The 13499-nt window shown below is 50.4% G+C and overlaps 1 protein-coding gene across 1 annotated transcript in view; it reads left to right on the top strand.

Moving 5' to 3' along the window:
• ASF1B (anti-silencing function 1B histone chaperone) overlaps positions 1–12236 on the top strand; it is a 17506-nt gene extending 5270 nt beyond the window's left edge. Inside the window, exons 2-4 of the mRNA XM_017851246.1 lie at positions 7267–7382; positions 10051–10227; positions 11085–12236. Of these exons, the coding sequence (XP_017706735.1) occupies positions 7267–7382; positions 10051–10227; positions 11085–11282 (491 nt within the window). The 3' untranslated portion in view covers positions 11283–12236. The remainder of the gene's footprint in view (positions 1–7266; positions 7383–10050; positions 10228–11084) is intronic.
• Positions 12237–13499: the final 1263 nt, after the last annotated feature.

The following is a 13499-nucleotide window of genomic DNA, read 5'->3' as shown; positions in this document are numbered from 1 at the left end:
GATGGTCTCGATCTCCTGACCTCGTGATCCGCCCATCTCGGCCGCCCAAAGTGCTGGGATTACAGGCTTGAGCCACCGCGCCCGGCCGCTATTATTATTATTATTATTTTATTTTTATTTTATTTTATTTATTTTTTGAAATGGAGTTTCACTGTGTCACCCAGGCTAGAGTACAGTGGCGCGATCTCAGCTCACTGCAATCTCCACCTCTTGAGTTCAAGCGATTCTCTGGTGTCAGTCTCCCAAGTAGCTGGGATTACAAGCTTGAGCCACCATGCCCGGCTCGTTTTTGTATTTTTAGTAGAGATGAGGTTTCACCATGTTGGCCAGGTTGATCTCAAACCTGACCGAAAGTGATCTGCCCGCCTCAGCCTCCCAAACTGCTGGGATTACACTTTGAATCACAAGCACGCGGCCAGGGAATGCTATTGTTAATTGCACCGGATGATAAAGCTTTTCCTTCAAGAAACTCAAGTGAGAAATCCTGGCTCTTCCAGTCCTAGGGCTCTCTGTGACTGATCTGCCAGCTTGCTTTCTGCCTCTTTCTGGCCTCCTCTCCATGAAAAAGAGAATCTGCCTCACTCTCAGCAGTGTCAACTGAAAATCTTGACAAAACCCCCAACCCAGCTGTGCGAGGTGGCTCATTCCTATAATGCCAGCACTTTGGGAGGCTAAGGAAGAAGGATCTCTTGAGCCCAGGAGTTTTAGGCCAGCCTGGGTAACATAGCAAAACCTTGTCTCTACAGAAACATCAAAAAATTAATGGGGCTTAGTGGCACGTGCCTGTGGTCCCAGCTACTCAGGAGGCTGAAATGGGAGGATTGCATGAGCCCAGGAGGTCAGGCTGCAGTAAGCCGTAAGCCATGATTGCACCACTGTACTCCAGCCTTGGTGAGAGAACAAGACCCCATCTCAAAAAAAAAAAAAAACCCACCCTAACTCCTAAGCCCCAGTTGAGTGACTCCTATTTCTCAAGGGCCCCAAGCCCCCTTTGCACTTTTATCTTCCACATCTGGAAATAGATGCTTCCACGTTTAGCTGAGAAATTCAACAGACACTGGTTGAATAAGTCATAGAAGCCAGATGTTCTGACCCAGAACTAACGAAGTTGTTATGGCAGCAGGACTCATCTTTGATTATGAACAAAGGCAAAAAAAAAAAAAAAAAAAAAGGCAGGCTGGGCACAGTGGCTCATGCCTATAATCCCAGCATTCTGGGAGACCAAGGCAGGTGGATCACCTGAGGTCAGGAGTTTGAAACCAGCCCAGCCAACATGGTGAAACCCCATCTCTACTAAAAATACAAAAGTTAGCCGGGCTCGGTGGCGGGCACCCATAATCTCAGCTACTCAGGAGGCTGAGGCAGGAGAATTGCTTGAACCTGGGAGGCAGAGGTTGCAGTGAGCTGAGGTTGCGCCACTGCACTCCAGCCTGGGTGACAGCGCGAGAGTCTGTCTCAAAAAACAACAACAGGCCAGGCACAGTGGCTCACGCCTGTAATCCCAGCATTTTGGGAGATCAAGGCAGGCGGATCATATGAGGTCAGGAGTTTGAGACCAGCCTGGCCAATGTGGTGAAAACCTGCCTCTACTAAAAATACAAAAGTTATCCGGGAATGGTGGTAGGTGCCTGTAATCCCAGCTACTTAGGAGGCTGAGGTAGGAGAACTGCTTGAACCCGGGAGGTGGAAATTGCAGTGGGCCCAGATTGCGCCATTGCACTCCAGCCTGGGTGACAGAGTAAGACTGTCTCAAACAACAACAAAAACAAAAAAGCAGGAAGCAGACTCTTTAGCTAGTTCAGCTACAGTAATCATGTACATGTCTTTCGTCTTATCATTTATATATATATGTACACACACACACACACACATACACACACACAGCAGAGGTGTGTCTTGTACAGGGACTAGCTTGTGAAGTTAGCGCAGAGAGATAACATGGAACACAGTTGAATTGCCTTGACATTGCTCAGAAAGTTAGATACACACCTCATGTGTATAGCTGTGTCCTGTACACAGTAGCTATGAGTTCGTACTGTGTTGGTGATTTGTGTCCCATGTATAATTCTAAAGAAAGATTATATTCAGAAATGTAATCATACACATATGTCTCTACTTACAACACTGCAGCCCGATGTTTTTTCTTTTTTTTTAAAAGAGAGGGTGTTGGCCGGCACAGTGGCTCACGCCTGTAATCCCAGCACTTTGGGAGGCTGAGGCAGGTGGATCACGAGGTCAGGAGATTGAGACCATCCCGGCTAACACAGTGAAACCCCGTCTCTACTAAAAATACAAAAAATTAGCCAGCGTGGTGGCGGGCTCCTATAGTCCCAGCTACTTGGGAGGCTGAGGCAGGAGAATGGCGTGAACCCGGGAGGTGGAGGTTGCAGTGAGCCGAGATCACGCCACTGCACTCCAGCTTGGGCGACAGAGCAAGACTCCGTCTCAAAAAAAAAGAGAGAGATAGTGTGTCACTATGTTGTCCAGACTGGACTTGAGCTCCTGGGCTTAAGCAATCCTCCCACCTCAGCTTCCTAAGTAGCTGGAACCACAGGTACACATCACCATGCCTGGCCATTTCAGCAAATGTAAGATGATTCTTGGCCAGGCATGGTGGCTCACGCCTGTAATCCCAGCACATTGGGAGGCCAAGGCAGGTGGATCACCTGAGGTCAGGAGTTCGAGACCAGCCTGGCTAACATGGCGAAACCCCGTCTCTACTAAAAATACAAAAATTAGAATTACAGGTGCACACCACCACACCCAGCTAATTTTTTATATTTTTAGTAGAGATGGAGTCTCACTGTGTTGCCCAGGCTGGAGTGCAGTGGCACGATCTCAGCTCACTGCAACCTCTGCCTTCCAGGTTCAAGCAATTCTCCTGCCTCAGCCTCCTGAGTAGCTGGGACTACAGGCGCATGCCGCCACGCCCAGCTAATTTTTTGTATTTTTTGTATCACTGTGTTGCCCAGGCTGGGCTCGAACTTCTGAGCTCAAGCAATCCACCTGCCTCAGCCTCCCAAAGTGCTAAGATTACAGGCATGATCCACCACGCCTGGCCCTATAACTTTTTTCTTCCTTTCTTTCCTTCTTTCTTTTTTTTTTTTTTTTTTTTGGAGACGTAGTCTCGCTCTGTTGCCCAGGCTGGAGTGCAGCGGCATGATCTCAGCTCACTGCAACCTCTGCCGCCTCCTGGGTTCAGGCAGTTCTTATGCCTCAGCCTCCTGAGTAGCTGGAATTACAGGTGCCCACCACCATGCCCAGCTAATTTTTGATATTTTTTAGTAGAGATGGGTTTCACCATGTTGCCCATGTTGGTCTCGAACTCCTGAGCTCAGGCAAAATGCCTGCCTCGGCCTCCCAAAGTGCTAGGATTACAGGCGTGAGCCACCGTGCCCAACCAGCTTCTATAACTCTTGCATCAGTATTTCTCTACAACCCTCAGTTAATTCTCCAGTTTCTTTCTGATCCTGGTTGAAAGCCATTTCAGCCCATGTGCCTGACAGTCAACATAGTACATCTTTTCTTTTTCTTTTTTTTCCTTTGAGATAGGGTCTCTGTCGCCCAGGCTGGGGTGCAGTGGCTCGATTGTGGCTCACTGCAGCCTTGAACTCCTAGGCTCAAGTGATCCTCCAACCTCAGCCTCCGAAGTAGCTGGGACCACTGGAATGTGCCACCACACCCAGCTAATTTTGTTGATTTTTAGTAGAGTCGACGTCTCTCTATGTTGTAGAGGCCCATTTCTTTTCTGTTTTTTTTTTTTTTTTTTTTTTTGTCTTTTTTTTGTTTTTTTTTTTTTTTTTTGAGAGAGTCTCGCTCTGTCCACCCCCCAGCTGGAGTGCACTGGGCCAGAATCTCAGGCTCCACTGGGGGCAACTCCCGCTTTCCCGTTCATTGCCCATTTCTCCTGCCCTCAGCCCTCCCAAGTAGCTGGACTACAGGGCGCCCGCCACCTTTCACCACTGGGGGCTAGTTTTTTGTATTTTTTTAAGCCAGAGACGGGTTTCACCGTGTTGGGCCCAGGATGTCTCGATCTCCTGGAACCTTCGTTGATCCGCCGGTCTCCGCCCTCCCCAAAGTGCTGGGATTTACAGGGCTTGGACCACCGCGGCCCGGGCCGAATTTTTAATTTTTTTTTTTTTTGAGACGGAGTCTGGCTCTGTCGCCCAGGCTAGAGTGCAGTGGCGCATGGTCTCTGCTGACTGCAAGCTCCGCCTCCCGGGTTCACGCCATTCTCCTGCCTCAGCCTCCGGAGTAGCTGGGACTAGCTACCACCATGCCCGGCTAATTTTTTGTACTTTTAGTAGAGACACGGTTTCGCCATGTTGGCCAGGCTGGTCTTGAACTCCTGACCTCAAGTGATCCACCCACCTCAGCCTCCCAAAGTGCTGGGATTACAGGCGTGAGCTACTGCGCCCGGTTGCAGGGGCCCTTCTCTTTCAGTGAGTTTCCACATGCTCTTTGTTTAGGTTTTGCTAATTAATATTGACCTCAGCTGGACAACATCATGTGCTTGTGGGTACACTTTAGTCTTTTTCATCTACCTTCCCAGGACATGAATTAAATGCACCCATACAGGACTCTACCGGCTATGAGAGGAAAGAGCTGAAGGAAATATACCAAAATGATACAACTGCTTTAGAAAGGAGAGAGCAGGGCCGGCTTGCTTTTCTGTCTTCCCCCAAAACTTGATTCTAATTGTGTCACTACTTGTAACAAAAATAAATCAACAGGCTGGGCATGATAGCTCAGACAAATTCCCATACTTTGGGAGGCCAAGGCGGGAGGATTGCTTGAGACCAGGCTGGGCAGCCAAGCAAGACCTCATCTCTAAAAACAATTGAAAAATTACCTGGGTGTGTGGCACAAGCCTGTGCTTCCAGCTACTTGGGAGGCTAAGGCAGGAGAATCACTTGAGCGCAGGAATTCGTGGCTGTAGTGAGCTATGATTGCGCCACTGCACTGCAGCCTGGGTGACAGACCGGGACCCCATCTCTAGGGAAAAAAAGTCAACTTCCTCCCTGCAAATAATAAGAGGCTAGTTCGACGAAACACCCGTGAGTTCAGTGGTCACCCATATCCTACAGACCTGCTGTAGGGTTCCTGAGTGAAACCACAAAGGGACGGGCAGCCAGTGCATCAAAGAAGGGCTTGGGACTCAGGTGACAAGCCTCTGTAGTCATGACCCGGCAGCAGTGTGCTTCCAAAGTTGGATGCTTTTGTGGGACACTGGACCAAGGAATAGGGAGCTTCTGAGAGAGTTTGCTTCCTGTGAAAATCACAACTTGTGAAACTTCCCCCAGCTGCTAGAGCTGAAGGGTTGTGTAATTTCTAAAGAGCCGAAAATAAGTTTTGAGCCTCTTGCCAAGACTCCCTGTACCAGCATGACCTTGCCCCTGATACACTTGGACCTCCTGCAAGAGGCCATGATCTCCGGAATTCCCTGTGATTCACAGCTGATAGCCAGGGGCTCCATAAGCACTTTCCTTTCATCTCGATGGAGCATATTCAGGGGATGGGGCCCTCCTGCTGGATGGGGTGCAAGAGTTAGGGTTTGAGGCTGGGCGCGGTGGCTCACACCTGTAATCTCAGCACTTTGGGAGGCTGAGGTGGATGGATCACCTGAGGTCAGGAGTTCGAGACTAACATGGCCAACATGGTGAAACCCCATCTCTACTAAAAACAAAAAATTAGCCAGCTGTGGTGGCTGGCGCCTGTAATCCCAGCTACTCGGGAGGCTGAGGCAGGAGAATCACTTGAATCTGGGAGGCAGAAGTTGCAGTGAGCCGAGATCATGCCACTGCACTCCAGCCTGGGCAACAAGAGCGAAACTCCGCCTCAAAAAAAAAAAAAGTGTTTGGAGGATCACCCCGGGATGCCACATTTGTTGACTGAGTTGCCCAAATGTCTCTAAGTAGGCATGACTTGGTGCCAGATCTGGAAGACCAGGGTGGCTGGCTCCCTGAGCAGCCTCACCTTCCCCCTCCTGCGGGCTGGCTTTCCCGCTGGATTGGAATCTGCCGCCCTGCCCCAGTTGTCGAGGGATCCACTTCGTTGAGTGGCACCAGTCCCTGTGTGTGAAAGAGGATGCTGCTTCCTATCCCAGCACCCAGTGAGCAGGGCCCTGAAATGACCCAACCCCCTGCCATTCCTTTCTCAGCACGTCTGTGTCATGTGGCTCTTAATTCAGCCTCTGCCATACAGTTCACGCTCAGGCCTTGAGAGGCCCAGGTTTCCCCAGAGGTACAGTCAAGGTCATCTGTCATAGCTAGGCTTACAAAACAGAATTCCCTAATGGAGATAGAGCTTCGTGCCCACCTCAGCATTCAGGACTGTGCTGCTTGGCACTAAGTGTCTGATGGATGGAATAAGAATCTTCTAATATAGTAAGGATCTGTTTAAAATTACCACAAGGCTGGGCACAGCAGCCCACACCTGTAATCCCAACATGGTGGGAGTCCGAGGCAGGAGGATCACTTGAGCCCAGGAGGTTGAGGCTGCAGTGAGCCATGAACATACCACTGCACTCCAGCCTGGGCAACAAGAGGGAGACTGTCTCGAAAAATAATAAAAATAAAATACAAGATGTGGCTGGGCGCAGTGGCTCAAACCTGTAATCCCACCACTTTGGAAGGCTAAGGCAGGCAGATCACTTGAAGTCAGGAGTTGGATACCAGCTTGGCCAACATGGTGAAACCCCATCTCTACTAAAAATACAAAAAAAGCCAGGTATAGTGGCTCACATCTGTCATCCCCGCATTTTGGGAGGCCGAGGCAGGTGGATCACCTGAGATCAGGAGTTCTAAACCAGCCTGACCAACATGGTGAAACCCCATCTCTCACTAAAAATACAAAAATTAGCCAGGCATGGTGGCAGGCGCCTGTAATCACAGCTACTCGGGAGGCTGAGACAGGAGAATCACTTGAACCTGGGAGGCAGAGATTGCAGTGAGCCAAGACCACACCATTAACACTCCAGCCTGGGTGACAAGAGTGAAACTCCATCTCAAAAAAGAAAAAAAAAAAAAAATAGGCGTGGCAGCGGGCACCTATAATCCCAGCCACTCGGGAGGCCGAGGTACGAGAATCACTTGAACCTGGGAGGCGGAGGTTGCAGTGAGTTGAGATCGCATCACTGTACTCTAGCCTGGATGACAGAATAAGACTCCATCTCAAAAAAGAAGAAGAAAAATGAATACAAGAGCCTTTCCCTGCCTTGTTGCTGTTGAGCTATTTCAATTCATTAACCCTCCTATGTCTTTGCAGACCTGGAGTGGAAGATCATTTATGTTGGCTCGGCTGAAAGTGAGGAGTTTGATCAGATCCTAGACTCGGTGCTGGTGGGCCCTGTACCAGCAGGGAGACACATGTTTGTCTTTCAGGTAAGAAAGTTGAGGCCTTAGGCCTTTAACTCTTGACTCCTAGAGACATCCTCTTTTACCTGAAATCCCACAGAGTGCTTCAGGAATCAAAAGTTCAAGTTCAGCTGGGCACAGGGGCTCACGCCTATAGACCCAGCTACTCCAGGGGCTGAGGTGAGAGGATTGCTTGAGCCCAGAGTCTGAGCCTGCAGGGAACTATGAGCCACTGCACTCCAGCCTAGACAACACAGTGTGACCCTGTCTCTAAAAAAAGGAAAAAACAAGTATTAAAAAACAGGCTGGGCACAGTGGCTCACACCTGTAATCCCAGCACTTTGGTGGCAGGACTGCTTGAGGCCAAGAGTTTGAGACCAGCCTGGGCAATATAGTGAGACCCCAGCTCTACAAAAAATTTAAAAATCAGCAGAGCATAGTGGTGCACGCCTGTAGTCTCAGCTACTTGGGAGGCTGAAATGGGAGGATCACTTGAGCCTGGGAGGTGGAAGCTACAATGAGCCAAGACCACACCGTTGCACTCCAGCCTGGGTAATACAGCAAGACTCTGTCTCAAAAAAAAAAAAAAAAAAAAGAGTTGAGACCCTGTCTCAATCAATCAATTAAAAAAAAATTTAAAAGTTCAGGTTCAAATCCCAGTTCTACTGTCAGGAACTATCTGACCTCTCAGAGGCTCTCAGGCCCTCCCTTCCCCCACCTCTGTGTCAAAGCTGCCACTGATTTACAGTCAATTCTCGTTATTCACAAGAGTTATGGTCTATAAAGTTGCCACGAACACTGATTTAGTGAGTACTGAACCATTGCCTCAGGGTAAATACAGGGTTAGATTGTTGGAAGTCACGTTTTCGTCAACCAGTCAATACGTAAACTTGTATGTGTGTTGCTGTTGAAAGACACCAGGCCGGGTATGGTGGCACACACCTATAATCCCAGCACTTTGAGGGGCTGAGGGGGTGGATCGCCTGAGGTCAGGGGTTCGAGACCAGCCTGGCCAACGTGGTGAAACCCTATCTATACTAAAAATACAGAAATTAGCCAGGTGTGGTGGCGCTCACCTGTAACCCCAGCTACTCAGGAGGCTGTGGTGGGAGAATTGCTTGAACCCGGGAGGTGGAGATTGCAATGAGCTGAGATCACACCAGTGCACTCCAGCCTGGGTGATACAGCGAGAGACTTATCTCAAAAAAAAAGAAAAAAAAGACACCTTATTTAATATATATTGTGGTTCATTTATGTTGAATTCATAGCCAATAGCACTATAACTTTCCTGAATGAAGCTTCTTTAATATGCATTTTTTCCATAAGGCCTTTCTTGTACCCTACACTGCACTTCAGCACTACCTTTGGGTGCCATCATAGACAGCAAACTCACCAACAAAAAGCACAAAAATGGAAAAAAGGTAGCACTAAGTAGGCTGAGGAAAGGACGCTCATTCACAGTAAGAGCTGAGACCAGAAGACAGAGTGTTGCCTTGTTTGACCTCAGGTGGGAACAGGTGTGGTAGGTAACTCCAGCTTTTTCTTGTTCTGTGCATGTCTGCAAGTGACACTGAAAGCACTACAGGTATTCATCTTGGGGTTACAAATAAATGTAGCAGGTAGGTGAACTTGCACATATGGAACCCATGAATAATGAATGAGGATAGACTGTAACTCCTAAGTGGCTCTCATGCAGCACCCTGCCTGAGTTGTCAAATGTAGATTCTGGCCGGGTGTGGTGGCTTCCAGCACTTTGGGAGGCAGAGGCAGGAGGATTGCTTAAGGCCAGGAGTTCCAGACCAGCCTGGCCACATAGTGAGACCCCCCATATCGCTACATAAAATAAAAACAATTAGCTGGGTGCAGGCTGGGCACGGTGGCTTATGCCTATAATCCCAGCACTTGGGGAGGCCGAGGTGGGCGGATCATGAAGTCAGGAGATCGAGACCATCCTGGCTAACATGGTGAAACACCGTCTGTACTAAAAACTACAAAAAATTAGCTGGGTGTGGTGGCGGGCGCCTGTAGTCCCAGCTACTTGGGAGGCTGAGGCAGGAGAATGGTGTAAACCCTGGAGGCGGAGCTTGCAGTGAGCTGAGATCACGCCACTGCACTCCAGACTGGGAGAGAGAGCAAGACTCCGTAACAAAAAAAAAAAAAAAAAGGCTGAGGGCGGTGGCTCATGCCTGTAATCCCAACACTTTGGGAGTCCAAGATGGGTGGATCACCTGAGGTCAGGAGTTCAAGACCAGCCTGACCAATAAGGCGAAACCCCGACTCTACTAAAACTACAAAAATTAGCCGGGCGTGGTGGTAGGTGCCTGTAATCCCAACTACTCAGGAGGCTGAGGCAGCAGAATCGCTTGAACCTGTGAGGTGGAGGTTGCAGTGAGCCAAGATCCCACCATTGCACTTCAGCCTGGGCAACAGAGCAAAACTCCATGTAAAAAAAAAAAAAAAAAAACCAAGAAAAAAAAAAGTCAGCCGGGTGTGGTGGTGTGCGTCTGTAGTCCCAGCTACCTGGGACACTGAGGCAGAATTGCTTGAACCCGAGAGGCAGAGGTTAAAAAAAAGAAAACTGAGGGCAGAGAGCATACTTTTTGCTCGGTAAATACATGTTGCTTGGGAATGTTTCTACCAATGACATAGAGGCATGGCTGTGGCACTGCTAAGGCCTAGGATGTGTCTCCCCTAGGCTGATGCCCCCAACCCATCCCTCATCCCAGAGACTGATGCCGTGGGTGTGACCGTAGTCCTCATCACCTGTACCTACCACGGACAGGAGTTCATCCGAGTGGGCTACTATGTCAACAACGAGTACCTCAACCCCGAGCTGCGTGAGAACCCACCCATGAAGCCAGATTTCTCCCAGGTGGGGCCTGTTTCCACTTCCTGCTTCCCACAAGGCCGTTCTTTTTACTTGCGGGGAGTTCAGCCATTCAAATTGGGAGTCAAGGTTACTTCTTAAGGTTTTCAAGTAATGTTCAGTTCTTATAGTACTGGGTTAGAATAGGAGAAAAAGGCCTTTGTTTCTCAAAGGCATGTCTTAGAGAATTAAGATTAGATAGGCCTGCCTGGGTAACATAACGAGACCCTGTCCCTACCCCCTCCCCACCCCAAAAAATGAGCCAGACATGGGTGGAGTATTCTACTCTGGATGCTGAGGTGGGAGGATCGCTTGAGCCCAGGAGTTTGAGGCTGCAGTGAGCTCAGATCATGCCACTGCATTCCAGCCTGGCTAACAGAGACTGTCCCTTAAAAAAAGATAGGTCCTGGGCCAGGTGCAGTGTCTCACACTTTGTAATCCCAGCACTTTAGGAGACCGAGGCTGTCGGATCACCTGAGGTCAGGAGTTCGAGACCAGCCTGGCCAACATGGTGAAAGCCCGTCTCTACTAAAAATACGAAAATGAGCCAGGCATAGTGCCATGCACCTGAGTTCCAGCTACACAGGAGGCTGAGGCAGGAGAATCGCTTGAACCTGGAAGGTGGAGGTTGCAGTGAGACAGGATCACACCATTGCACTCCAGCCTGGGCAAAAAAAGCGAAACTGTCTCAAAAAACAAAAAGATAGGTCCTAGCCCTAAATCATGGTGCACAGGTATTTTCTGGAGTTCCATATGTAGGTTGCTCTTGCTGGGCTTCAGATGGGTGATTGGGGGTGTCCTGGCTCTATGGGAGCAAGGAGAGGGCATGTCAACAAGGGTTGACGTTCCTCTTTCTGCCCCAGCTCCAGCGGAACATCTTGGCTTCGAACCCCCGGGTGACCCGCTTCCACATCAACTGGGACAACAACACGGACAAGCTGGAGGCCATAGAGACCCAGGACCCCTCCCTGGGCTGCAGCCTCCCACTCAACTGCACTCCTATCAAGGGCCTGGGCTGCATCCCTGGCCTCCTCCCTGAGAACTCCATGGACTGCATCTAACTGCAGGAACCCAGTGTCCCAGCACACCAGGAGGGGCAATCAGACCTCCCATCGAGTCCTGCAGGGCCCATCTAGAGGACTTTGGGGGCCATCAGCTGCATCCAGGTCTGTCAAACTCAGCCCCTAGGAAAGAACAGGCCTCGGGACTCCCCTAGTCCTGGCCAGAAGGATGATCTCGCTTTTCCTGTACAGGCCTATAAGAAGCAGGTACTTCAGTTCTAAATTCTTTCTAACTTGTGTTCTTTTCGTCTTCATAAATTCTACCTAAGGCCATTGTGCCACTGTGCACCCCTGAGTACCACTGACCCAAAGCTTTCCGACAGACCTCCCTGGCCCACCTAGAGGCTTTCTTGGTCAGTGCCTGTCAAGGCTCTGGTCCTGCTGAGCCAAAGGCTCTGTCATTCCTTTCTCTTCCCGTACATCTGAGCAGTTCCACTCCAGCTTTCTGGTGTCACAGGCAGGAATCTTGGTTAGTAGGTAGACTTAGATCCCATTTCTGTCCTGCTCCCAGGAAGATTCTTAGGTCCTCTTCAATCCAGCAGCCCCTGGAAAACTCTGCTCCCAGAGGTGTGATCAGCAGGATGCTGAGGAACCATGTTGCCTTTCCTGTCAATCACAGCCACCTTCCTGTTATCTCCTAAATGGATCTGGCTTTTTCTGGTTGGAAGATGGTATCAGAGGGCCTGCGTGCACAGTCTGTCTCTGGGTCGGGGTCAGGGACCCTCTGCCTCTGGCAGCCTTAATCTTCCCTCTGCTAGGACCAGGGTGATTTCAAGCCAGGGAAGCAACTGGGACCCTGAAAACCGTCCTTCCCCAGCCTGCTCCCCGTCTCTGTGCCCTGGTCCCCTTGCTGCCATGTGGATGCTGTTGTGATTGCTGTTTGTATATTATTAAAATGTTTTATATTAAAATGTTTGGTTGGTCTGAAAATTAAAAGCACTTCGTTTAGAATGATTGTTTGTGCTTTTGTCTCATGTGGACTGAAGCAACTTTGTCCACTCTCCCCCAGAATTGGCCTCTTGACCTGTCCAGTGGGTGGGCTGTCCCATGTCTTCTTCCCAGCTTCCTACTCCAGTCTTAATTGGTTCTACAGTATTCCAGACTGAGGTTCCAGAAGGAGTTTTTCTTTGTCAAAATTTAAGCAAACCAGCTGTCCTGCAGATAGATTATAATCAGTGATTTTTCAGACTGCCCTGGACCCACAGGAAGAAATTAACATTGTGATCCCAACACACAAACAGCAATGCTTTTATTAAATTTTACTAAACCTTAGCCATGTAACCATCCAGAGGCCGAGTGGTCAGCCATTTCCGCATAATTCACAGAAAGGCTCTGACTCCCTCCCTGGAACCACGGTTGACCTGGGAACATGGGTGCAGACAGCAGCTGGAGAGGGCGTAGGCTGTTCAAGTGTAAGCAGCAGATTGGCTTGTAGTTGAGCCCAGCTAGCCCTTCCGTGTCGGGGTGACCTGACTTCTCCCCTCCCCTGACCCTCTCTTAAGTGCTTCTCAATCAGGAGCAGTTCGGCCCCGCAGAGCACATTCACCAGTCAGGAGACGGCGGTTGCCACAGCCAGCAGGAAGAAAGAGGAGGGGCTACTGGCATCCAGTGGGTACAGGCGGGGGATGTTGCTCAACACCCAGTGGTGCGCAAGACACCCCCCAGCAGAGAATGATCCAGCCCCACCGTCAGTAATGTCGCAGTTGGGAAACCCCGACTGTCCTCGGCTAAGTGTGTACTGAAAGAGGATCCCGAAGGAAGGGGCAGGTTCCCTTTGCATTGCCGACAGGAAATACAGACGGGGAATGGGAGCAGGGAATCTGCCTGGCTGTACCCCAGATTCCTCATCTGTGCAATGGGAGTGATGATGGTAGCACCTACGCGATGGTACTGTGGTGCGAAGGAGCGTTAAGTGGGTGCCAGCTCTTACTACTGGCAGGAGCCCAGGGCTAGGACCCAGCAAACGGGTGGACACTGAGCGCCCCTTCCCAGCCACCCCTTGCGCCGGACCCGGCATCCTCCTGACTGCGGCTGGGAAAACCCAGGAGGCCCCGCGGCCTGGCCCCCAAGTAGGCCTGGCCACGGCTGCCCAGCGCCAGGCCTTATGAATGACGCCGGCGGCGGCCGGGCGACCTCTGACCCGCGCGCCGGTCGCGCCCCTCCTCCGCTGGCAGGTGGTCAGCGGCTGCGCCGGGCAGGCCGCGGCGCCAACCCCGG

Source organism: Rhinopithecus bieti, unplaced genomic scaffold (genome assembly GCF_001698545.2).
Source record: "Rhinopithecus bieti isolate Rb0 unplaced genomic scaffold, ASM169854v2 scaffold_33432, whole genome shotgun sequence".
Lineage (NCBI taxonomy): Eukaryota > Metazoa > Chordata > Mammalia > Primates > Cercopithecidae > Rhinopithecus > Rhinopithecus bieti.
The sequence above is the reverse complement of the archived record's forward strand: the minus strand, read 5'-3'. Positions and strand labels throughout refer to the sequence as shown.